This window comes from Sus scrofa, chromosome 5, assembly GCF_054392235.1.
Source record: "Sus scrofa isolate SSC_HxYL_T2T_F1_AM1 chromosome 5, Sscrofa_HxYL_maternal_Yorkshire_Landrace_v2.0, whole genome shotgun sequence".
Taxonomy (NCBI): Eukaryota; Metazoa; Chordata; class Mammalia; order Artiodactyla; family Suidae; genus Sus; species Sus scrofa.
The window spans coordinates 77,900,675-77,926,578 of record NC_139387.1 but is presented as its reverse complement, the minus strand read 5'-3'; the positions used below and the strand labels follow the sequence as shown (position 1 = coordinate 77,926,578).

The 25,904-nt window shown below is 35.2% G+C and overlaps 1 protein-coding gene across 11 annotated transcripts in view; it reads left to right on the top strand.

Moving 5' to 3' along the window:
• Nucleotides 1-25,904, top strand: part of KIF21A (kinesin family member 21A) — a 141,163-nt gene that overhangs the window by 94,110 nt on the left and 21,149 nt on the right. For 4 of the 11 annotated variants that reach the window (XM_013997935.3, XM_013997929.3, XM_021092526.2 and 1 more), the window contains 17 exons: nucleotides 1,309-1,399; nucleotides 2,543-2,660; nucleotides 3,057-3,245; nucleotides 3,675-3,874; nucleotides 4,965-5,072; nucleotides 8,653-8,721; nucleotides 8,817-9,031; nucleotides 9,175-9,328; nucleotides 9,966-10,160; nucleotides 10,940-11,041; nucleotides 12,006-12,171; nucleotides 12,656-12,676; nucleotides 17,195-17,255; nucleotides 17,588-17,642; nucleotides 20,550-20,761; nucleotides 23,236-23,343; nucleotides 25,439-25,567. In XM_013997935.3, the coding sequence (XP_013853389.2) occupies nucleotides 1,309-1,399; nucleotides 2,543-2,660; nucleotides 3,057-3,245; nucleotides 3,675-3,874; nucleotides 4,965-5,072; nucleotides 8,653-8,721; nucleotides 8,817-9,031; nucleotides 9,175-9,328; nucleotides 9,966-10,160; nucleotides 10,940-11,041; nucleotides 12,006-12,171; nucleotides 12,656-12,676; nucleotides 17,195-17,255; nucleotides 17,588-17,642; nucleotides 20,550-20,761; nucleotides 23,236-23,343; nucleotides 25,439-25,567 (2,193 nt within the window). The remainder of the gene's footprint in view (nucleotides 1-1,308; nucleotides 1,400-2,542; nucleotides 2,661-3,056; nucleotides 3,246-3,674; nucleotides 3,875-4,964; nucleotides 5,073-8,652; nucleotides 8,722-8,816; nucleotides 9,032-9,174; nucleotides 9,329-9,965; nucleotides 10,161-10,939; nucleotides 11,042-12,005; nucleotides 12,172-12,655; nucleotides 12,677-17,194; nucleotides 17,256-17,587; nucleotides 17,643-20,549; nucleotides 20,762-23,235; nucleotides 23,344-25,438; nucleotides 25,568-25,904) is intronic. The other 7 variants (XM_013997932.3, XM_013997931.3, XM_021092527.2 and 4 more) reach the window with 3 other exon arrangements.

The window sequence follows — 25,904 nt, the reverse complement described above, 5'->3', positions numbered from 1 at the left end:
TATCTGTGAAAATCAGGAACTAAAGTTAAAATATTAGAGTTTAATAATAACAGCAGGGCCTAAGTAAGATTATTTTTTTAGTCTAGAAGCAAAAAATGAATCCATGTATTAGGGCAATTATTTAATGTAGCAGGATATCTGAAAGAAATGAAAGCTATTCCAAAGTTACTCTGATAAAATTTTTAGGCTCTTTCTAGGGGAATTATATTTGGAGAATATTGCCTTATTCAGGTGTTCCCTTTCTCCTTAATGATTTTAAAATCTTACTATAGCACAAGAAGAAATTTTTATATACTTAGATCAGACAACAAATATATATATTTAAAATTTCCCTTGAATTTAAATTGTCTGCGTTCTAGTAGATTCATTAAAGTTCTCTTTCTTAATATTATTTAGGTTGATTAAATGTATAAATCTAGTGAACAGAAGTGTAGTTTCTATGCACGACTGATCATGGTTGCTATATCCCGAAGGGTCAGGGTGGTTTAAAACTTTGCTCACTAAAGAGCTTTCTTTCGCTCATGGGCACCAGGGCTGAAGTAGCTTAGCTCTAACATTACTTGACATCAGCATGTAGTCAGAGGGTTGTTCTGATAACTGAAGAGGAGGCTTCTGTTTGTATGGGGAATCTTGTGGCAGATCCTGGAATTTCCTATTCAGTCAGAGGGCAGGCTGAACTTCACATCGCTTTGATGTACAAAGATCCATTTCTGTGAGGACATCATGAGAAACAGCCCCGAGCTAGTGGTATGGCCTAGGAGAAAAGAACCTGTGCTATTACTGAGGGGAAACCTGAACACTGTGAGGGATGCAGACAGTGTAGACATATTTATTGTGGCCAGATTTATTCTGATCTTTAAATTTATTCTTAAGTGTATTAGGACATCAATAAAAATGCAGTTTCTATATCTTTATATTTGATGAAAAAATTTTATATACTTAGATCAGGCAACAAATATATATATATTTAAAATTTCCCTTGAATTTAAATTGTCTGCGTTCTAGTTCATTGGATGTTACTGTGACTAGTTCATAGCTATCTCATCAGGTGTCATGCTCCAGGGTATATCTGTTCCTCTTTGTTTCTAGAAAATAAGATTTTCTCCATTGATATAAATTACTGCATTATTAGTTGAATGGCAATTTCTGTTTTCCTTGGAAGCATCAGATATGATAACTTTGCTCAGTTAGATGATGAACTCTTCTAATTTGTTTTCACAAATAATTGATGGCTTTTAAAAATCTGGGAGAAACAAGTGAACAGTTTTCCTCTCTAATACTATATGTTTTTGTTCCTTTTTTTAAAAGTGTGGCTGGTAAAGAGGATAATATAGACACTGACCAAGAGAAGAAAGAAGAAAAGGGTATTTCAGAAAGAGAAAACAATGAATTAGAAGTTGTAAGTATGAAAGTATGAATTTTATAATATCGAGTCCCTGGATTAGGTTGTTCTTGGTTGCTGATGATAGTACTAACTTTACATAGAAAAGAGAATTGATTATTATGCATCCATTTTAAATTGTTTCCTTGAGGACTTCTTTTCTTCAGGAATGTGAGCTATAAAATATTAGCAACTCACAATCTTGTGCATTGTGAAAGCATTGTGTATGAGGGGATGGAATACTGTGACAGAAGTACTCTTTGAGGAGTGGTGCAGTGGTTAATGAATCCGACTAGGAACCATGAGTTTGCGGGTTCGATCCCTGGCCTTGCTCAGTGGGTTAAGGATCCGGCATTTCCTTGAGCTGTGGTGTAGGTTGCAGATGCGGCTCGGATCTGGCGTTGCTGTGACTTTGGCATAGGCCGGCAGCTACAGCTCCGATTGGACCTCTAGTCTGGGAACCTCCATATGCTGCAGGAGCGGCCCAAGAAAAGACAAAAAAAAAAAAAAAAAAAAAGAAGTACTCTTTGATTTAAGACAAAATTATTATAAAATAACCTTAAAATTGTAGATTGATTTTTTCATTTGTTTAAAGTTTTATTGTAGTTCCCGTCGTGGCGCAGTGGTTAACAAACCCGACTAGGAACCATGAGGTTGCAGGTTTGATCCCTGACCTTGCTCAGTGGGTTAAGGATCCAGTGTTGCCGTGAGCTGTGGTGTGGGTCACAGATGTGGCTCAGATCCCACATTGCTGTGGCTCTGGCGTAGGCCCATGGTTACACCTCTGATTAGATCCCTAGCCTGGGAACCTCCATATGCCATGGGAGCGGCTCAAGAAAATACAAAAAGACAAATAAATAAATAAATAAAATTTTATTGAAGTATAGTTGATTTACAGTGTGATATTTCTGCTGTACAGCAGAGTTATTCAGCTATACATATACACACATCTATTATTTTCACATTATTTTTCCATATAAATTATCACAGAATATTGACCTGTGTTATACAGAATGTCCCCATTGGATTGATTTTTTTTTTTTTTTTTTTGGTAACTGATGAAAAGTGAAATTTCTGTGCTCTTGTACTTTGTACTTCTTATAAGGTAATCAGTTTGCTTTGCCAGTATTGTGCTATTAATGGACACAAATCATATTTTAGGAAGAAAGTCAAGAAGTGAGTGATCATGAAGATGAGGAAGAAGAAGAGGAGGAGGAAGAAGATGACATTGAAGGGGGTGAAAGCTCTGATGAATCGGATTCTGAATCAGATGAAAAAGGTACTTTTCCTTTGGTATAGGATAAAAATTCATTTTGAGAACTTGTTTAAAACATGACATAAAACTCTTACCATTTTCCATTTTGTGTCTAATGGAAACACCTTTCATAACTGTTGACCCACATATGTTCTCTAAGGCCGATGTTTCTTCTCTTATTGGATTTGGTCATTGTGTGACTTCCATTCTTATTTAGTACAGGTGGTATTTCTTGTCCTTGACCAATGTGTGACTCTTTAGCTTGTTGCCCTTTTTTAGTGTTTGGTATATTCAGGATATTTTCCTTATAGTTGCTAAGTGAATACCTGGATATAGATGATGGTTTTCATGCTCTTACTTAAAAGCTAAACTTACATTATTAGTCTATCCCATTATTTTTATTTTCTTCTTTTATAATAGCCAATTATCAAGCAGACTTAGCAAACATTACTTGTGAAATTGCAATCAAACAAAAGCTGATTGATGAGCTAGAAAACAGCCAGAAAAGACTGCAGACGCTGAAAAAACAATATGAAGAGAAGTTGATGATGCTGCAACATAAAATTCGGGACACTCAGCTTGAAAGAGATCAGGTACTTCAAAACTTAGGTAAGAATTATATTTAATTCAAATTAAAGTTCAAATGAAATTCTCAAAATTGATTTTTATCTTCTTTTCCTTTCACAGAAAAAAATTATATCAGAAGCTACATTATGTTAAATACTATTTTTTATTTGGTTTCTTCATGCTGTTACCTGTCTAGGCTATTTAATTATTTTTTCCAAAGTTGTGGATAATTGTTTTAATGCCTTGATTTATGCTGGGAACATTTTTTAAAATGTTTAAAAAAGTTTTCAAAAGATAAAAACTTCAATAATTGTTAAATAGGTTGAGTAGAGTGAGTGATTAAAAGACACTAGCCTCCTGAGATTTGTACTTGGCAGGTAGTTCTTCTCTAAGATCATGACAAATATTCTATCTATGAAATAAAAATCTGTGTCTCACAAAAACAAATACGAATATTGTTTCGTCATTTAGGTTCAGTGGAATCTTACTCAGAAGAAAAGGCAAAAAAAATTAGGTCTGAATATGAAAAGAAACTTCAAGCCATGAATAAAGAACTGCAGAGACTTCAGACTGCTCAAAAAGAGCATGCAAGATTGCTTAAAAATCAGTCCCAATATGAAAAACAATTGAAGAAATTACAGCAAGATGTGATGGAAATGAAAAAAACAAAGGTATTTATTTCCATTAATGTTTCATGTTGGTGATGTTTATGTCATTTGGGACCAAAAAAAATTTATTGTGGTTCTTTCCATATTCAATAAAAGGTGACCCAGTCTTAGAAATGATGCACTCCTTTTTGGCGATTAGAAGTTGTTTCCTGTACGGACCCATTGTCAAAACCTCTCTTTGCAGTAGCTGAAAATCATGTGGTCAACAGGGCTTCTCTGACTTTGAGCAATGTTTATCCTGTTAAAACTCTTGTACAAGGTTAACAAAAGTATAAAATATTACAACATGCAAAAAAGCAGAGATAATAACAACGAACAATATATCCACTGCCTAGTTTAAGATAGTAAATGTTACAGAAATGCACAAAGCCTCCTGTGTATCCCTTCCTGATCATATTCTCCTTCCCGAAGAGGTAACAGCTATCTTGAATTTGGTCTTTATCATTCCCACACATAGAAAAGTACAAGTTTTCTTCCCTTGAACAAAAAAGAGAAAATGTGAATTCTAATCTTTGTTACTGTTTTTGTTGTGGGATAGATTATTCTCAACATTTGGCATGAACATCAATGTTGTCTCCTTAAAATAGGAAATGTAGAAGTAGTCGGATTATTATGTTGTATAGTTGCTGATGACAACAACAAAAATGGTAAAAGCATTAGGTGCTTACCGCGTACCAGGCACTGTTATAAGCATTGTGCAGGTATTAAATCTTTGAATTCTCAAAGAAGTCCATCTAATCCCATAAGAACTATTATCTCCATTTTGTAGATGAGGAAACCAAAGCCTAGAGAAGTTAAGTAACTTGTTCAAGGTCACACAGCTAATGGTAATAAGTCCAAAAAATCATTCAAGTTACTGAACAACTGGACATTGAATAAAAAGCATAGAACACTGAGCCACTTGATATATGTATGAGTGTATTAGAAATATAAGTGTATTAGTCTTACAAAAATAAAAGTTGACCCTTTAAAATGTGTAGTAAAACTCCACATTTTTTCTTAAGTATTCAGAGTCCTAAGAATATATTTGCATACATGTGATTTATTTAATGAATATTATGGTAGTTGTACAATAGTTGTATTCACCTTTTAGGTTCGCTTAATGAAACAAATGAAAGAAGAACAAGAAAAAGCCAGATTGATGGAGTCTAGAAGAAACAGAGAGATTGCGCAGTTGAAAAAGGATCAACGTAAAAGAGATGTGAGTGGACTTTAACTCTCAGTTATGTGAGAATATTGTACATCAAACACGATGGTTCAATAAAGAGAAGAAAATTTTTGATAATTTTAACTATTAAATGCAGGTTAAGTACAATAAACAAGCATTTTACAATATGGCATTTATTATCGTATGTGGATTACAGTAATTTAAGTTTAAAGTTTATAAAAAAGCACTATAATATTATTAGAAATTTTATTGGAGGCTTATTTCCTAGATGATGCCATGGAAGAAAATGGCAAAAAATAGCTAGTTATTTCTAGGGAGGCCAAGGAAGTAGTTGTAGTTTTATATAAGATGGTGATTTTAGGATAGTTCCAAAGACATTTTCATCATTAGGGATTCTTACAAGGAACCCTGGAATGATAACCAGTCTTCACTAGAAGAGGCTTTACTAAGAACTATAAAAATTTTCATATTCTTTGACCCAAGAATTCTGCTTTCATGAACTCAGACTAAGAAGATGATTTAAACTAAGAAAAAGTACAGTGTGTTAAAATCTTTACTTTAGGGTTATTCGTAATAGTGAAAAATGTAAAATCAACTAAGATGTTTGACAGTAGGGGTAAAAGTTAAATTTTGGTTCATCCCATTTAATAGGTTGTTATTATTCATCCATTAAAAATTAGGATTTAGAAGCTACACAGTAAAATGAATAATGATTATGATTTTTACATTAAGTGTAAAGTAGCATTTTATATATGCATGCTTGATTACAATGAGGAAAACATTTGAAGGATACATACCAATATGGTAACTATAGATGTGTTAGGGTTATAGGTTATAATTGATTGGATTTCCCCCACCCCCATTTTTTGACAGTATGGTTGTTTCTTATGACTTTTTTTCTTAAAAGAAGAGGCCATCTCTTCCTTTCCACACATCAGTTAGGTTTTCATCCTTTGTTTCTTTTATTACTTGCTCAATTTTTTCTACATTCTCCCTGAAGAAAACATGAACGTACAAGGTATTTTAGAAAACAAATCTTCTTTGAAAGATGAAGAGGGAATTTAAGGAAGTAGAGAAGAGAGAGTAATGAGATAGAAAAGTAGATATTTTAGCCAGATGACTTCCATATTTATGGCTATATTTCTTTATTTTCCCAGAATATCAGTGTATTTTAATATAGCATGCTTTGTCACTTTGAATTCCTAGACATTTTATTTTATTTTATTCTATCTATCTATCTATCTATCTATCTTACTTTTTAGCACTGCACTTGCGGCATATGGAGGTTCCCAGGCTAGGGGTCGAATTGGAGCTACAGCTGCTGGCCTACACCACAGCTAAGGCAATGCAGGATCTGAGCTATGTCTGTGACCTACACCGCAGCTCATGGCAACGCTGGATCCTTAACCCACTGATCAAGGCCAAGGAGTGAACCTGCATCCACATGGATACCAGTTGTATTCATTTCCACTGAGCCACAATAGGAACTCCCTCCCTGAATTCCTAGGCATTTTAGATCTTGTTTATATCAGTATATTCCTATAGAAATCAAGTAAAATATTGCCTATTCTTTTTTCTGCTCTTTTTAGAAAAATGGAGATAATTTCCAGGCCATAAAACTAACTGTTTTAAACTACACAATTCAAGTTTTTAGTATATTCACAAATTTGTGCAACAGTCACCACTCTCTATTTCTAGAACATTTTCATCCAGAAAGAAACCCCATAGCTATTAGCAGTCACTCCGTGTTACTCCCGCTCTCTGGCTTTTGACAGCAACTACTCTACTTTTTGTCTATGGATTTCCTAATTCTGGACTTTTTTTTTTGCTTTTTAGGGCTGCACCCTTGACATATGGAGGTCCCCAGGCTAGGGATCGAATCAGAGCCACAGCTGACGCCACAGCCACAGCCACGTGGGATCTGAGCCATGTCTGCGACCTACACCACAGCTCATGGCAACACTGGATCCTTAACCCACTGAGCAAAGCCAGGGATCAAACCCACATCCTCATGGATCCTAGTTGGGTTCGTTAACTGCTGAGCCATGAAGGGAACTCTTGGGCATTTTGTATAAATGGAATTATACAATATATAGCCTTTTGTGTCTGTCTTCTTTCATTTAGCATGATGTTTTCAGGTTCATCCATATTATAATACGTGCTGGTAGTTCCTTTTTATGGCTCTATGTATAGAGCACATTTTGCCTATCCATTCCTCAACTGATGGGCACTTAGGTTGTTTCCACTTTAGGGCTGCTTATTTATTTACATTTTTAATGAAAACTTTTAAATGACAGGACTATTTTCCTTACAATGTATGCTACCTATTTCTTTATTGCTGGTTCACTTGATGTATGGAGAGATCAATATTAAGCACTTTCCTGGGACTGAACTTTTGAATTACATTCACAGTATATGATATCTCTGTTCTGTTCAAGATGTGAGGCTGGCTAATCCCATATAGGGATAACATTTTGTATTTTTCCGCTACCTTTAATTTGTTGCTTTTTGTGCATATTCACTTCTTTTTTGTGTCTTGTCATATTACACTTTGAACCCTTAGAGAACCAAATATGTTTGTACATCATACAAAAAATATGAATGAGCTTTTGAGACTTGATCTTTAATATGAAGGAATTAAATAACAAGCTTCAAACTATAGGTAATTTTGGCCTTTGATAGTTCATTCATTTAAAAAAAGATTTATTAACTTTGCCTCTAGCCTATCATTGTGGTAGGCAATTAAGATAAAAGGCAGTGACAAAATAGAATTGTTTTATCAAAGAATTCCCATATGATGAGATGAGAATATATAGAAACATGAGGTGAATGATCTGTTTGAATTTGGGGTACAGAACTCAGAGAGTTATTTGTTATATCGCAGAAGTAAAGTCCTGGAAGCGATCTTTTGTGATCAAGTCCATTTCCTAAGCTTTGTCCAGGATCACAGAGTTGAATAAATGACATCCAGAACTATGATCTATTTTTTGAGTCCAAAATTACTTCCTAAATTATATCCCTATAAAATGGCTTAAAGTAATTAATAATTAATTGTCTTTACTGTATAGACTATCTAGAAATGAATTCGTAGAATACTGACATGTTTTCTTACCCAATGTTTTCTTGTTTTATTTCCCCAATATAATGTTTCTAAAGTTATTACATAGTGCTAATATAATTAGTATATCTTCTCCCTATGTTTAAAACAGAGTTTATAATTACAATATATATTGTAAGATGTGCCTATTGAAAATATTCTAAGCTGTGTTTCTTCCTATTAATGTCTCAGCCAGTAACCAAAACAAAGTGTCTAAAAAAATATGAAATATTTGTAAAGTGTTTAGAAAAAACTGTTTGTATATAGTAAGCCCTGTATTACTGTTTATTAAATCAAAATATGTATCACAGAGATAATTTCATTTTGGCTATATCAGTATGCATTTGTGTTCATTGGAATAAAATATCTATATCTGTGATAATGGATGCAGGGTTAGCTCAGATTCTGCTAAGAACTCCTAGAGTTTCCATCAGAATGGGGAAGTATGTTAGTAAGGAATAGTAAGTATTGTATCTTTCGGTTTACTATTTTAACTTATTGAACATTATCTTATAGCATCAACTTAGACTTCTGGAAGCCCAAAAAAGAAACCAAGAGGTAGTTCTTCGTCGCAAAACGGAAGAGGCAAGTTGACCATTGGGAAGAAACATTCTGGTTTTGAGATAAATGATGTACTTGTGTAGACTAAGAGAATGCGTCCATCTCTGTTGCTATTTCAGGTTACAGCTCTGCGTCGGCAAGTAAGGCCCATGTCAGATAAAGTCGCTGGGAAAGTCACTCGGAAGCTGAGCTCCTCTGATGCCCCTGTTCAGGACACAGGTTCCAGTGCAGCTGCCATAGAAACAGATGCCTCAAGGGCTGGAGCCCAGCAGAAAATGAGAATTCCTGTGGCAAGGGTCCAGGCCTTACCAGCACCCATAACAAATGGAACCAGGTCAACATGATTCTTCTGTTCCTCCTGACATAATCTTTGCATTAATACGGATTGTTGGACTTAAATGAAAAACAGCCCTTTATTTGGCAGTGCATAATCAAATAAGTACAAAGTCATTATGTTTGTCTGTTTTTATATTATAGAAAAAAATATCAGAGGAAAGGATTGACTGGCCGAGTGTTTATTTCCAAGACAGCGCGCATGAAGTGGCAGCTTCTTGAACGCAGGGTCACAGACATCATCATGCAGAAAATGACTATTTCCAATATGGAGGCGGATATGAATAGGCTCCTCAAGGTGTGGAAAATAGAAAGTAGATGGACTATTAATTTTAGTTTTCTAAATTTGTGCCCTGGATAAATTGAATACTTGACAGGTTTTTTTAATCGGGGGGAGGATGGTGGTAGTGCCTTTATTTTATTGTGTATGAATAGATGAGCGTCATTTCTTTTCTTTTTTTTTTTTTTTTTGTGGTAAGAACAGAGAATATGAGAATAATCTCTTAACACATTTTAAGTGTATAGCAAGGGGATGGGATCAAGATAGCAGAGGAGTAAGATGTGGCGCTTACCTTCTTCCACAAACACATTTTAAAGTGTATGGCATGGTGTTGTTAACTATAAGTACAATTTCTTTTTTTCCTAACTGGCTTTTTTTTTTTTTTTTTTTAAATGTAGGTACAATGTTGTAAAGAAGAATTCTATAGCTTGTTTGTCTTGTATAACTGAAACTTTATATCTACCGAATAGCAACTCCTTACTAACTGTCCCCCCAAACTTATACTATTTCTGTAAGTTTGGCTATTTTAGGTATCTCATCTAAGTAGAATTCTGCATTATTTGCCCTTCTGTGACTCATTTATTTCATTTGGCATCATGTCCTCAAGATCCTAGACGAACATAATTGCTTAAAATCCGATATGTTTTCTCAATAGCAACGGGAAGAACTTACAAAAAGACGAGAGAAACTTTCAAAAAGAAGGGAGAAGATAGTCAAGGAGAATGGAGAGGGAGATAAAAACGTGGTTAACATCAATGAGGAGATGGAGTCATTAACTGCTAATATAGATTATATCAATGACAGTATTTCTGATTGTCAAGCCAACATCATGCAGATGGAAGAAGCAAAGGTTTGTAATAAAAAATATATTTACTGACTTAATGAGAAGTAGTTTTATATTTTTGTCATTAAAACCACTTTGATTTTTTTTTTTTTTTTTTTTGTCTTTTTGCCTTTTCTAGGGCCCCTCCTGTGGCATATGGAGGATCCCAGGCTAGGGGTCTAATCGGAGCTGTAGCTGAGAATCCGAGCCGAGTCTGCGACCTACACCACAGCTCACGGCAACACCGGATCCTTAAGCCCCTGAGCAAGGCCAGAGATCGAACCCGCAACCTCATGGTTCCTAGTCGGATTCGTTAACCACTGAGCCACGATGGGAACTCCTGAATTTTTTTAATTTAATTTAATTTTTTAAAATTAAAGTATAGTTGATTTACAGTATTGTGCCAATTGCTATCTACAGCATAATAACTGAGTCATATATATATACATTTTGCTTCCACTTTAAAATTTTATATGAAAGTATTTGCTCTCTAGATTTTTTTTCCTATCTCTATCTTGGTTTTTCCTGTATACCGCTCCAGGCCTGCTTTCCAGATTTCTCTGCTGATTTTGTTTGTAAAAGACATATATCATTTATTAATCCACTTTGAATTCTTAGCTGCTCAAACGTGTCCTTTTTAACTAGACTATATATTTATTGGAATAGGGATCATATTTTACAATCTTCTGAGGAGTCTTGTTAGCTAATCCACTAATGTCACATAAATGTGTGAAACAATAGGCTTTGTCTTCTGTTAAATACATTCAGCTCAAAGTAATAACACATCATATGCCGGTTTGATGTAGGAAGAAGGAGAAACATTGGATGTCACTGCAGTCATTAATGCCTGCACACTTACAGAAGCCCGATACCTGCTAGATCACTTTCTGTCAATGGGCATCAATAAGGTAAGATCTAACTATGCTATTAATGAAAACCTAAGCTTTGATTAATTCATTGTAATTTTGTTTATATTTCCTTTGTAATAAGGAGGAAGATTATTTTTATTTGGAAAGTATTCCTTTTACCTTTCTTTATTGTTAAGAAAAGTCAGCAGTATTTACATCGATTCCATTCGTTTGTCATCTATTGTGCTTGTGTATTAGAACAGGTAAACAACTTAAAAAATAGATAATTTCTCCTTTGCTTTAACAAAGGAAAAGTTAAAAGAAAAATCTCTTGGGGTGCAAATAAATTTAGTATCATAATTTTGATTTAATACTGATTTGTCTCCTTTTAGGGCTGCACCTATGGCATATGGAAATTCCCAGGCTAGGGGTTGAATTGGAGCTGCAGCTGCTGGCCTGCGCCACAGCCATAGCAATGCCAGATCCGAGCCATGTCTGTGACCTACACCACAGCTCACGGCAATCTTGGATCCTTAACCCACTGAGCAGGCCAGGGATCAAATTCACATGCTCATGAATATTGGTTGAGTTCGTTACCACTGAGCCACAATGGGAACTCCTAATACTGATTCTTTACAGCTTAAAAAAGTCAAAAGGGAAAAAACACAGTTGCACTCTCCTTTTCTAAAGCAACTTCTGCCTAAATGTTAAAGGCGGTAATAATTTCTCACTCACCTTTTTTTCCCCATGTTGAGAAAGTGCTAGACCTCTTATGTTTTGCTCTTCTTAATCTTCACAGTGTGCAAGGAAGTAGGTATTATTCGTATCATTTCGAATATGAGAAAACTGAGAATCAAAAACATAAGGTAATTTGTTCAAGGTCACCAAGCTTGCAGGTGGAGGAACTGGGATGAACCAAAGTTCATCTGCTGTCAATCTGACAGCAGATAAACAGATCTTTGTGTGGTAGATTCTGTTTTGCATGATCTAAGTTTTTGTTTGTTTGTTTGTTTGGGTGTTATAGGGTCTTCAGGCTGCCCAGAAAGAGGCTCAAATTAAAGTACTTGAAGGTCGGCTTAAACAAATTGAAATAACCAGTGCTACACAAAACCAGCTCTTATTCCACATGTTGAAAGAGAAAGCAGAATTAAATCCTGAGCTAGATGCTTTACTAGGCCATGCTCTACAAGGTAATTTGGGATAAATTTTGGTTAAATAATTTGCATGGTAACTTTGCTCTTTGAGTATACCATACTGTACCTCTTTCCCCTTTAGCTTGACTGAATAGATGCTATATTTACATAAGCTTTTAATAATTATTCCTTCTTTAATTTGCATGTATGAATTTGGGGGGTTATAATTATTGTCATTGCAAGAAATGATTAGCAACTTAAAAAGGCTTACTTAACCTTATTAAGCAATTAGTTTTATGGATAAAAAAGATCAACCATGTTTCTGAATTGGTATTTAAATTATTTAAAATATTAACCAAGTTTCATGACTTTACTCTGCATAACTAACTGCCTTATAAATAAATTTATAAGTGTTTGCTATGGCATCTATTCTATGTATCTTATATTTATATAATCTTGTTTTATATGGGGGTTCTTAACATTGGATCTGTTTTGATTGGAGTATTGCTTTTTGTTTCCTTTTTTGCTATTATTTACACAGATCTAGATAGCGTACCATTAGGTAAGTATGTTTAGCTTTCTGGTACCCTACAGCTGCATGAATTACTAATTGTTCATGTACACTAATTGTGGTACATCTTATTTTAGAAATTTTTATTGGCAGCCAACTGGTTTTTGCATGATCATTTTTGAAATTTATCTATGACCACAAACATACTAAGTCTTTGTCTTTCTTACACATTTTCTGATTTTTAAATTCTTAGATGTTTAAGTAAGTGTGTTTAGTTAATTTTCTGTTTTATTATTTGAACCTCAGTTTTGGCTCCAGTTTCGTAAGGCCTTTTTCTTGTCAGAAAAAGAAAAAAAAAAATGGAACACATATTCCTTTTTAATTTGTAAATATATTTGTCAAGTTGCATCTGTTGTTTTACTCTCATAAATAACTTTTTTTTAAAGTATATCTTTGGTATATATTTATCTTTGGTATATCTTTGCTAGATTCTTAGCTGTTTTCAAGTTTTAAAAAATTAAACACATATTTTAATGTTGTAAATTGAACAAAACCATTTAAAGGATTTTATATGAACAGATGAGTATTGAGATTTTCAACCTTCTTTTGCCACTACAACATTCGTGAGAACTACTCCTACCCAGAAGTAATATCTGAGCTTTTCCTAGTGATTATATGCATGAAGGACCAGGAGTATTGGAGCAATTTTATTACTTGGGATTTGCTGAATTATTATTTTGGAGCAGTTTTTATTTAATTAAAATTATTTCAAAATCTGATCTTCACTTTTTTGTCTAATCAGACAACTGTCAAAAATTTTCTAAATACCTATACTTGAAAAAGACTATAACTGAAAGATTAAATATAATTATCTCTCTGGGTCATTAAAATAAACATAGTCTATGATCTGGATTTATTTTAAAGACAGGATATTAAATAAAATATATGAGCTGTTTGATTTTTTTTAGATGTTTACACTGTGTGTTAATCTCAAAATAATATTTCATTGAGATCAACTCCGTAATATAAATATGGACAGGCTACTACTTTTAAACTGTGTAAACTATAACAAGGACAGGTAGAAAAAAATTGGCTATACTAAGGAACCATGTTAGGCTGTCCAAGTTCCTGGGTTATGACCAGAATTTTTGCCATTCTGTGTGTTACCAAGCATGTTTCTTCTCCTCTTCCTCCTCCTTCTGGTTCTTGTTTTTCTCCCCCTCTGCCTCCTCTGCCTTCTCTTTATTCTTCATCTTAGTGACTCAACTTACAGTAATAAGTAAATTCTTATTTAAATCCACTATCTCTTTTAACTTAGAGGAAATATGCAATGCCTTCTTTGATGTCCTTTTGTGGAGATGGTATTAAATTATTTCTTGAGCATTGTTACTTTTTTACAACTTTCAATTATCTATAGCTTAAAGAAGGGTCAGAAGCAGAAAGAGGAAGCACATTCATCTGATATGACCTGTGACTTCTAAAACTTCTCTAAGGATTAGAGGTATAATGTAGCCCAGAGATACTTGGAAGAAAGGCATGGAAGGAGAAAAAACATGGAAATTAAATCCACAGAAGCTAGACAATCATTGCTTTAAAAAACATTTACTCAGTTCCAGTTTATCCAGTGCATTGGGCTAGGCGTTAGGGTTTAAAGATAAATAAGACACAAAATCTTACCCTTATAGACTTGGTGCCTTGCTGAGAGTGACAAACTGTGAACAGATTAGGATACAATGCAGTAAGGGCAGAGATGGAGATATGTACAGGGAGTTATAGGAGCACAGAGTAGGGCTATCCAACAAGAAGGGAGGGGGTGAAATTTGAGCTGAAACATAAAAGAAGAAAAATAATTAGCTAGGCGAGAGACAGGGTGGAAGGGAGGGGGCAGAAGTGTCTCTCTGTACAGTAAGTTAAAACACGGACATTTAACTACTATATTGTATGCACGAGGCCTTCAAGCATGTTGGTGTTCTGGGGCAACAAGTATATAGTGTAGGATGATGGAACATAAGGCTAGAGGGTGAGCAGGGGCCAGTACACCATGCATATATACGCTTGTATGGTTGTAGCCTATGAATAACATCTTTCTTTTCCCCTTCTTTTTTCCCTACCTATGTTGGTGTTCCTAGGATCTTTCCCTGTCTTTGGAGATTTAGTAGAAGACTTATGAGGTTCAGCATATAGTTGTATTCATGGCAAAGATTCATGACAGTGATGTAGGAAGAATATACAGCAGGATCATAAGGGGGAAAGACAAAGATAGGATCAGGAGGAATCCATGTCCAGGCTTCCTTATGCTTTCTCCCCCCAGGAGAGATCACACAGAGTGCACTCTTCCCTTTGGAATGAAAATGCCCCAGCATGTGTGCATTGTTTACATCCAGGCAAGTCCTCTAAACACTCCGCACCTGAGATTTTTACTGGTGACTGATCACATAGGTACCCTCTGTCTAGTACATTCCAGAATTCCAGGCTCCAGAAGGAAGGCAGGAGTTCAGCATAAGCCATATTGTTTATACAAACATCCTCGATGTAAGAACTCCCCTCATTAGTTACTGGTGATGAAGGGCACTTTGAGAGTAAAGTTTCTAGATGCCGAAGTCAACCTTGCAAGGAGGCCTTTCTAAGGACAGTAGCCTCTGGTATGTTATGCTGCTATATTAACTCTTTCATAACACACACACACACTCACACACATACACATATACGCATATATAAGTAGTGTATACATACACATAACTTTTAATAACTTAAAAAAGACTAAAATAACTGGTTAACTTCTAGTGAAGTGAGATTATAATGCAGTTGTATATAGATATAGATGAACTTTAAGTCGTTTGGGAGTTTTAAGGCACTAGCTTCAGCTTTAATGCTGCAGTGATGAGAAAACAAGTTGGTGTTGAGCCGGAATTAATGTTCTTGAGTTGAGAATAAAGGAATGAGGTGGTGATGGCATGTCTTGCTGCCCAGATGACTGTAGCACAATAGATCAAGCTCAGTTCTGAAGGAAGGGGTCTGATTTGGTGAATGTCTGAGTGGAGCCGTTTATCCACTGGCCAGGTTGGTTATACCAAACTGTAATTATCTCTAAGACATAAATGCTTATGCAGGAGCTAAGTAGTTTTTACTAATTACTCATATGATGTTTAACATACTAACTGGTTTAATTACCAGTCTTAGTCCACCTTTATACATGGGAAAGTAAAGGCTAGATTTGTCTTTCTTTGTTATAGACTAACTCAGTCCCCTTAGCCCTCAGTTATCCTCTCTGTGAAGCACGTCCTCCAGCCTTCAAGTGTGGGCTTTGAGATACACGTTGCCTTCACGACCATCGTTTTCCTCATTTCAGAAATTACACTCCTTTTGTGTGGGTCTAGATATGCTCCATTTTAGATAATGCTATCAAGTATGTGAATTTCTATCCAAGTGTCTGCTAAGCAGTAAGGAAGAATAGGCGCATCTGAGGAAGGAATTAGTTGACCCATGAGCACAATCCATCTGTATGATATAAAAGTTAAAGGGGGGTGTGTATATTTTTAATTAACATATATGTTATTGATAATATTGCCTTCAGTTTTCTGGAATGGCTTTATTATGAAATGTATACGTTTTGAAAACTTGCACCTGTGTTAGGGGCTTACTGACATTTTGAGTGGTTTATTTTACATGGCTGTTTTATTTACTGACGTCCTACTAGTTTTATATGTTTGCTTTTTCCTCTCTTTTTTATTAGTGTGCTACAGTTATTCTGAAATAGCAGCGGTTTGTTTTTACTATTGCATGCAAACCTATAGTTTTCATCTTTTATGTACATGCGAATGAGCTGCATGCTGATGTGTAAATTCTGAATACCTTCACACACACACACACTCCTCTCTCCTTGAAAACAAAAATGGGAGTTCCCATCATGGCTCAGTGGTAATGAACCCACCTAGTATCCATGAGGATGTGGGTTCGATCCCTGGCCTTGCTCAGTGGGTTAAGGATCTGACATTGACATGAGTTGTGGTGTAGGTCACAGACATAGCTTGGATCCTGTGTTGCTGTGGCTGTGACATAGGCCAGTGGCTATAGCTCTGAACTTCCATATGCCACGGGTAGGGCCATTTAAAAAAAAAAAAAAAAAGGAAAATATTTAAGTAAGTTGGAATACTGATAAAGTATAACAAGTCTGATTAAACTTATGTAGTTTTGAAGTAGGCTCAGTACATTAAAGGGATCTCATGTAGCATTTACTTTAAGCCTTTGTTTCACTCAGTGGTTTTTCATATGTGGGATAAATGGATGGCATGTGATCTCATTTCCATCCCATGAATACTCTTCTATGTTTTATTGTTCATCTTGTGGTTTTCCTATTTTTGAACATGTTTTTTTTCTCATCCTCGGACATATAATCAAAGGAGGTTCTTAGACTTTTTTTTTTTACATTTCTATTTTGATTCAGTTACTAAAACCCAGTGCCCACATTGAGGCCTTGGGATGATGTTTAATGTAGCTTAGGGATTATAATCATCATTCAAGTTGTGGCATGTGGATGATACTTACATTTTGGACATTTTTTTTTTTTAGAAAATGTAGAGGATAGCACTGATGAGGATGTACCTTTAAACAGCCCAGGATCAGAAGGAAGGTAAGAGAGGCTTTAGAAACTTAGACTTGACTTCTGTAATATTTTTATTATTTTTATATCAAATAATTTTGGGTTTTATGGTTAAATGAAGAGAATAAAAAGTAGTAATATGGAAGTCAAACCAAGTAATGCTTAACCATCAAAAACTTTAAATAAAAACAGAAGGATATTTAAGGAAGGAAAATGAATTATTTTAGTTTATTTTGATTTTAAATATCTTTCTGTGTTTTCCATGTGCATATAACTTTTTCATATTTGTACTCATAGAGGACATACAGTTTTCTATAAAAAATTCTCTTTTAATCATGTGCTTATTATTTGTTTGCACATAGCTCACTGTCTTCAGACCTTATGAAGCTTTGCGGTGAAGTGAAACCTAAAAGCAAGGTAAGGAGAGTTGAAACATTTTTTCTGCTGTTCTTTATTATCACTATAAAACACATAGTCCTCAGGCGTTCCTCTCATTAGGTTCGCAGGTAGGCATGCTTTTGTATGTAAGAAATTTAGTTCCTTTGAAAAAAAATTAGTATTGAAAATGTTTTCCTTTATGGAACTTGCAATTTACTGTATTTGTGCACTTTTACTATTAGAGAATATATGATTGTGGAGAACAGTCCTTAAGAATAATTTAGATTGATGGGAGATTTTTGAAATTTTAACATTCTGGTATTTTTTTTAATTGAAGTATAGTTGATCTACAATGTTGTGTCATTCTAGTATGTTTTTAAGTATTCCTGACTTATATTAACTGTAACCTGAGGTAGTTTGAATAGGCCAGCTCTTACTCATCATTTTGTATGAAAAATTTAGGTTATCATGCACATTTCTAAAGTTAAAAAATAAATGATGCATACTGTTAAATGTGTTAGATACACATGGTACGTTTCAGATTGAGTGTTGGTAGCATTTGATGCTAGATGAATTAACTAACCATCTTAAGATAATTGAAAACAAAGAATTCTTGCAGTGCTTAGTGAATATTTGTTGAATGAATGGATGGAATCAGGACCTGAAAGAACAATACTGTACGAGATGGATTTAAGGCCCACAGTGGTTAGCCAGGTAATGTAATTGAGTACTTTAGCTGGATGTAAGGTAATTATTAGTAGGGATCATTATGATTAGCTGAAGAAGACATGCCCCATCTAAAGGAAGTAGCTACCACTCAACTGTTGCTCACTTAGGCTATGAGGGAATATGGGCCTAAGGCTACCAGATCCTCAGTTTTTTCGAGAGAAGCCTTGAATACAGATTTGCTAAAAATAGAAATTTTAATGTAGAATTTACTTATCTTTAAAATACTGAGCTAGCCAATTGAAAATTATCTCTAGGCTTTATGTATGGTCCTTGAGCTACTGGCTTGGTGACATGTGATTTATATTTTATTATTCTAAGTGACTAAGCAGAAGTTACCCAAACAGAAAGGAAACATTCTAGGAGTTCCCATTGTGGCACAATGGAAACGAATCCGACTAGGAACCGTGCAGTTGAGGGTTTGGTCCCTGGCCTCGCTCAGTCGGTTAAGGATCCGGCATTGCTGTCAGCTGTGGTGTAGGTCACAGATGCAGCTCGGATCTGGCATTGCTGTGGATGTGGTGTAGACCAGCAGCTGTAGCTCTGATTAGCCCCTAGCCCGGTAACCTCCATATGCCAGGGTGTGGCCCTAAAAAGCAAAAAAAAAAAAAAAAAAAGAAAGAGAAAAAGAAGAAAACATTCTTAGTATAGTTTGGATCCATTCTTACGTGGAGGAAAGATCCTCTTAAGGTAACTTCGTCTTCCAGACTCTATGAAAAACTACTTACTGATGCTCTCATGGGATACCAGAGAGATATGGGAAGCAGTAGCCTAAAGGTCATCTCCTGAAAAACCCACTGTGGTTAGGAATTCCCAAGAAAATGATTCCTTTGGCAGTAGAGAGAATTGACAGGGTGAAAAGCTGGCCTGCATGACTTTCCAAAACTTTCCAAAAGTTTTCTGGAACTATCTACCACTTTTGAATTGCAAAGATGCCTGAAAGGATCTCATATCATTTATTTTTCACTCCTTGAAAAAAATGAAATTGACTATATATTGTAAATAGGTGTGTACCAGCACTGTGTTACATGTAGAAGATACAGAGTTGAGTAAGAGTGTCTGCCCTTTAGAGGTTTATAAACTGGTAAATACTTTATCTCTTAATACATTAGTGATAACAGCAACCAACTCTGAGCATTAACAACAAGGTAGTCCTGGAGGAGTTCCCGTCGTGGCTCAGTGGTTAGCGAATCTGACTAGGAACCGTGAGGTTGTGGTTCGATCCCTGGCCCTGCTCCGTGGGTTAAGGATCCAGCATTGCCGTGAGCTGTGGTGTAGGTTGCAGACAAGGCTCGGATCCCACGTGGCTGTGGCCCTGGCGTAGGCCGGCAGCTACAGCTCCGGTTAGACCCCTAGCCTGGAAACCTCCATATGCTGCGGGAATGGCCGTAGAAATGGCAAAAAGACAAAAAAAAAAAAAAAAAAAAAAAAAAAAAAAAAGACAAGGTAGTCCCTTGGTTTTTCAAAAGCCTGAAAGGGAAGGCTTATGGTAAATTTAGATTCTAGGAAAATAACCTTCACCTGCCTCACCAGGCTGCCAAAAGCTGGTACGGACTGGCAGTTTTACAAACCAGTTCAGGCATCAGAAGATCAGGGTCATAAAAATGGAGAAACAGATGTAAAACTTGATGTAAACTACAGATGTAAAATAAAATTTAAAACAAAATTAAAATGTATATGAAATAAATCATCTAAGCATGGGGAAACATCAGAATTTAGTTGAATGTCCCTGCAGTTATCTTCTGGTGTAATTCCTTTCCTCTTTCTTTCTCTTTTTTTTAAACAATATGTTGAGGGAGCTGGCTGGCCATGAGTGGCAGGATAGCACAGTAATATTGGAGGTAGATCGCCTAGGTTTGAATCTGACTTTGTCACTTACTAGCTGTGTGACTTTGGACTTGTAACTTCTCTGGGTCTCGGTTTTCTCATTTGTCAATCAAGATAAGGACAGTGTATGCTAATATAGTAAAGTACTTAGACTAATTCCTCACATACAATAAGTACAATACAAATATTGGCTCTTATTATGGCCTCCAAAAGGTCTTATCTGGTTATAGCTCTGGCTTGTCACTATCTTACATGCTGTGTGTGACACACTTGCTAGGAAAAGACACGCTAAATGTTTTTACCTATTTCAAACTAATATTAAATCTCTCTTCCCTAATTATCTTCTCTGCAAAAGTTTGCACCTGATTGCTCTTCCTTCCATTCTCTGACTAGGCCCGAAGGAGAACCACCACTCAAATGGAATTGCTGTATGCAGATAGCAGTGAACTAGCTTCAGACACTAGCACAGGAGATGCCTCCTTGCCCGGCCCTCTTACACCTGTCGCAGAAGGGCAAGAGATTGGAATGAATACAGAGACAAGCACTTCTGCTAGGGAAAAAGATCTCCCTCCCCCATCTGGCTTCCCTTCTAAGATAGGCAGCATGTAAGTCTGGCCCAGCTATACTAACTTCCTTTCTTTTGGCTTTTTTTTTTTTAATATGCATGTTGCTGTTTCTTATTTCAATTTTTTAAAATTTATGTCAATAAGTCTCTAGTTTTCAAAGTAATTTCTGTTAGGTGTTGTGTCTCATAATTTGGGGACATGAAAAATAATTTAAATGAGATGTTCTTTGTTGAATGGCATTATCTTATTTTGTAAGTTTTAGGATCTTTCTTAAAGATTATAAATTCTATTAAGGCTGAGTTACGAACTACAAATAAAATTTATTTAGAAACACCTAAACTAGGTTAAAGTTATATCTGTAAAATTATTATACAAAATAGAAGCTTTAAAGACTTAAATTTGCTCTAAATTACATTATATCCTAGTTCTAAGAGCCTGATCAGGATAGTAAACCTTTGCTGACACTTTTAAACAAAAATGCAGATATCAATTACAAACTAAATACATTTTGAACCTTTTCAATTTTTGCCTTAAAGCAAATTCATGTCTGGGATCAGTGCATACACAAAGTATTATTGTATTATTAAAGATTTGAAGGAGGGAATAGTCTCTCCCCCATCTATGGTAATCTTAACAAAAGCATTCTTTCAAAACACATCTTATTTAGAAATTTATCGTTATTATCTTGAGAACAAAGATTGCCCAAAAGAGGCCAGTGTGTGTGTACATAAGTTTTGTTATTATATTAAAATTACATCAGTCTTTCATTGGTAAAGATTTTTAATGACTTTTTTTCAAACTAACCCTCACATATGTTCTAGCAAATAAGTCATTAGATGAACACATCACTGCATTGAGAAATATTGCCCAAAATGTAGCACATACTATATGACTGCAAATAATAAAATATAGCAATCTCCCTACCCTCAACGTGAATATCTGTTTCCCATAACTTTCTCCACCTTATGAAGATATTTTCATTGTCTTCCATTCAGTAAGCCCATCTTCTACCTCTAGATTCAAAATTAATTTTGATGATGACAGAACTTTCTTGCATGTGCTTGAGGTGGCCTATGTAATTAACTATTGGAGTTGCTATTAGAGATTGCTAACCAGTATAGCTTATGGCTTCAGTGCTTTTTCAATAAGATAATAGTAAAAGAAATGCTTTTATGGAGGTAGTGATGTAGAACTGAGAATAGATTTAGGGACTCCTATGTGTTCAGCATTTAGTCTGTCAGATGAATAGAGACTTTTGGAACTTGAAGACTAAATCTTGACCTGGAATCCAGAATTCAGGTAAAACCTTCTTTTTGCTTTTTTTTTTTTTTTCAATTTTTAAATGTATCATTCGTGACAGGTTGTAGAAAATATATTTTAGACACTATCTCTCCACATGATTTATTTTCAAGTTATCATGAATAAAGATGCTTGTGTAATTCTGTACAAATTTAAAATTTGGTAGTGTGCTTGGTGCAGTAACTTATAAACCATTACTACATGACTTTTATTGCATGAAGTAAAATAATTTATTCAAGTCAACCTTATGATTTAAATGATGTAGAACTCCTAAAATAGGATTTCCTCTGATTAGAAAAATCAGATATATGAAGTTTAATTATATTTAATTTTCGCTTTCAAATAGGAATCATTGTAAGCCCATTTTGGGGAAACTGCTTTCTAATTCCTTAGTGTTTTTTTCTTACTAATATAACTAACCAAGAATAGCAAAAATTCACTTTTTTCCATTAAAATTCATTACTATCATATAAAAAAATCTAGTCTTAAATTGTTAATTATATAGCCATTATTCAACCTTTAAAATTTGTGATAAAACAAGAATATTTTTATTATAACAACTTATATAAGTAACATATACTTAAATACTACTTAAGTAAAATAATTGGGTTTTTGTGATTACCTGTGGTACTCTTTTCTGACTATGTAAATATTAATTCATTAAATATCATTTTTCTCATATTCTGGTATTCTAATATTTTTTGTTCTTATGAAACTGTAAAGAATTTTTTCTTCAACTGAAGCAATTCTTCAACTGAAGAAATTCTAAACATTTCTGTTTAAAATAAAAAATTATTTTAGGTATTTGGCAATATAACATTGATGTTTACATTCAAAAATAATGCTTGTAGGAGTTCCCTTGTGGTGCAATGGTTAAGGATCTGACCTTGTCACTGCAGCAGCTTGGGTAGCTGCTGTAGCATAGGTTCAATCCCTGGCCCAGGAACTTTTGCATGCTATAGGTGTAGCCAAAAAAAAGATAATGTTTGTATTTATTTGATAAGATTGCCGATTTAAAAATTATGTAGTTGTCAAACTCCCATTAATTAAAAATAACTCATATAATTTTTCTATCCTAGTAATATTTTTTATTTCCAGTTATTCTTTCTCAAATTCCAGTTATTAATCTGTTAAAAAATAGGTTAATATCTTCAAAATAAAGTTTTATGTATGTATTTAAAATTAGGTAATTACAGAATCTTTTTCTCTCTTAGTTCCAGACAGTCATCTCTATCAGAAAAAAAACTTCCAGAGCCTTCCCCTATAACAAGAAGAAAGGTATATGAGAAAGCAGAAAAGGCAAAGGCCAAGGAACAAAAGCAGTAAGTTGCTTAGGCATTTCATTTACTAGATTGCACAAAATGTCTGTTGTATTTAGTGCTAACAGACAATAGTGAAATTATTGTCCCCATTCAAGCTGACTTTGGGATTGTGATTGATTTGACTAATCCAGACAGTCAAGTCCACTGTTGGCTTGTATAAGTGGCCCTCTAACTTTCTTCTTTTTTTTTTTTTTTTTTTTGGTTTTTTAGGGCTGCATCTACAGCATATGGAGGTTCCCAGGCTAGGGGTCTAATCCGAGCTACAGCTACCAGCCTAGGCCACAGCCACAGCAACGCCAGATCCGAGCTGCATCTGCAACCTACACCACAGCTCATGGCAACGCCGGATCCTTAACCCGTTGAGCGAGGCCATGGATCGAACCCAAAATCTCATGGTTCCTAGTCGGATTCAGATTCACTTCTGTTGCGCCACGATGGGAACTCCCCCCGCCCCCCACTTTTTTTCCTCTTTCTTGATCACACACATACTTGTAAATAAGTTTGCATACTTCTTCCCAATCATGTACTATGATTTATTTCAATTTTTTATGTATGTCATTGTAGAGTTAATTTACCTTTGAGAAGTTTATAAAAACTATAATTCACATAGTCTTCTAGAAAAATTTGAAATTAATTTTCGTGGTGATCTGATAAAACTCACATTGGTTTTAACTCTTTAAGGTGGTTGACAAAAATCTAGTGTTTGAAGATGTGTGAGCTGTGCCATTTTCTTGCTGTTTTATGTTTAAATTGATATTTTCCTTAATTTTTTTTTGTGTGTGTGCATTCATTGAAATATTTTAAAAGCTATTTGTATGTTTTGTGGGGATAGTTTACTTAGCAGTACATAATAGGACCTGATGATCCACTAACCTGGGTATTTGTAAATTGCAGCACCACAACATGCAGAAAGTTTTGAATGGGTTAGAGCCACTGTTACCTTTTTACCCCTTGGCACACTCACATTTCCCTCAGGTCACCTAACAAGCTTCAAATGATATAGTCTTTCTAGGGCTGCTTCTGCGGCATATGGAGGTTCCCCGGCTGGGGGTAGAATAGGAGCTTTAGCTAATCGGAGCTGCAGCTGCCAGCCTACACCAGAGCCACAGCAACAGCTAGATCCAAGCCGCATCTGCGACCTATATCATAGCTCTCGGCAACGCTGGACTTTAACCCCTGAGCAAGGCCAGGGATCGAAGCTACACCCTCATGGGTGCTAGTCAGATTCGTTTCCACTGAGCCATGATGGGAATTCCAATGTAGGTTTATATTTAAATGTTAGTAAAGCCAATTTCTTTTCTTTTCTTTTTTTTGGGGGGCTGCACCCTCTGCATATGGAGGTTCCCAGGCTAGCGGTTCAATCAGAACTGTAGCTGCTGGCCTACACCACAGCCACAGCAAAGCAGATCCTTAACTGATTTAGGAAGGCCAGGGATCGAAGCTACATCCTCATGGATAGTAGTCAGATTTGTTTCTGCTGAGCCATGATGGGAACTCCAGGGAAAGCCAATTTCATTAACATAAAAATAAATACAAAAAGAAGTTTTCATATTTTCCTGTTCCCAACTGGAGAGTGTTATACCATCCACCTCCCTTCAACCAACATGCACACTCTCTACTTTGACCAGTGGTTTAACTGACCTGAATCATGAAAATACTCTTCTAAAGATGTAAAACTTGTCTGTTTCTACTGAATTGAATGTCTCAAGATGAATAATCAGGACATGGGGATGGAGCAAATAAGCAATTTAAAAATGAATGAATCAATTGTAAAGACAAATCTCTTAACCTCTCAGGACCTGTTTATTCATCTGTAAAGTGAGGAACTTGGTCTCAACTGTAAAATTGTGTAATTTTAAATTTGGCTTGCTTTACTGACTTTAGATTTTAGCAGACAGAACCTTTTCTGTAGTGCCATCTTGTGGCCAATGTAACAAAATCCAGTGGGAAAAAAATTTTTAATTAATTTGTTCAGAGGAAAAAAGGAAGAAATTCTCTAATGAAAAGCTTTTTTAAAAATGCATGTTTCTTTTAATATTTCTAACAAAGCATAGTCAATTAAAGCCACCTATTTAATATTATTTTTTTCTTGTAGCTCAGATTCTGGAACCTCAGAGGCTAGTCTTTCACCTCCTTCTTCCCCACCAAGCCGGCCCCGTAATGAACTGAATGTTTTTAATCGTCTTACTGTTTCTCAGGGAAACACATCAGTTCAGCAGGATAAGTAAGTTGTATGTAAAAGATCCCCAACTATTGATTATCCTATTCTGAACCTTTCAATACAGTCTGAAGAAAACATTTAGCCTTTTCTCTGTGTGGGAGATAGAGTCTGACTTGTGAACTCTTGCTGTATTTCATGTGTTTTCCAAAGGGAAATGAACCACCTAGACACTATTAGAGAAATTTATTTTCCTGCTGAACATTATTCCCTGCTATAGATTTGCATTGCTATACCTCAGCACTTGTCTTGCCTTTCCTTTTATAAGTAAATTCGAATTGAAATATCTTTGAGATCACTTGAAGTTTAAACTTCTTGGGATTCTTCAGCTTCATGGAGCCTA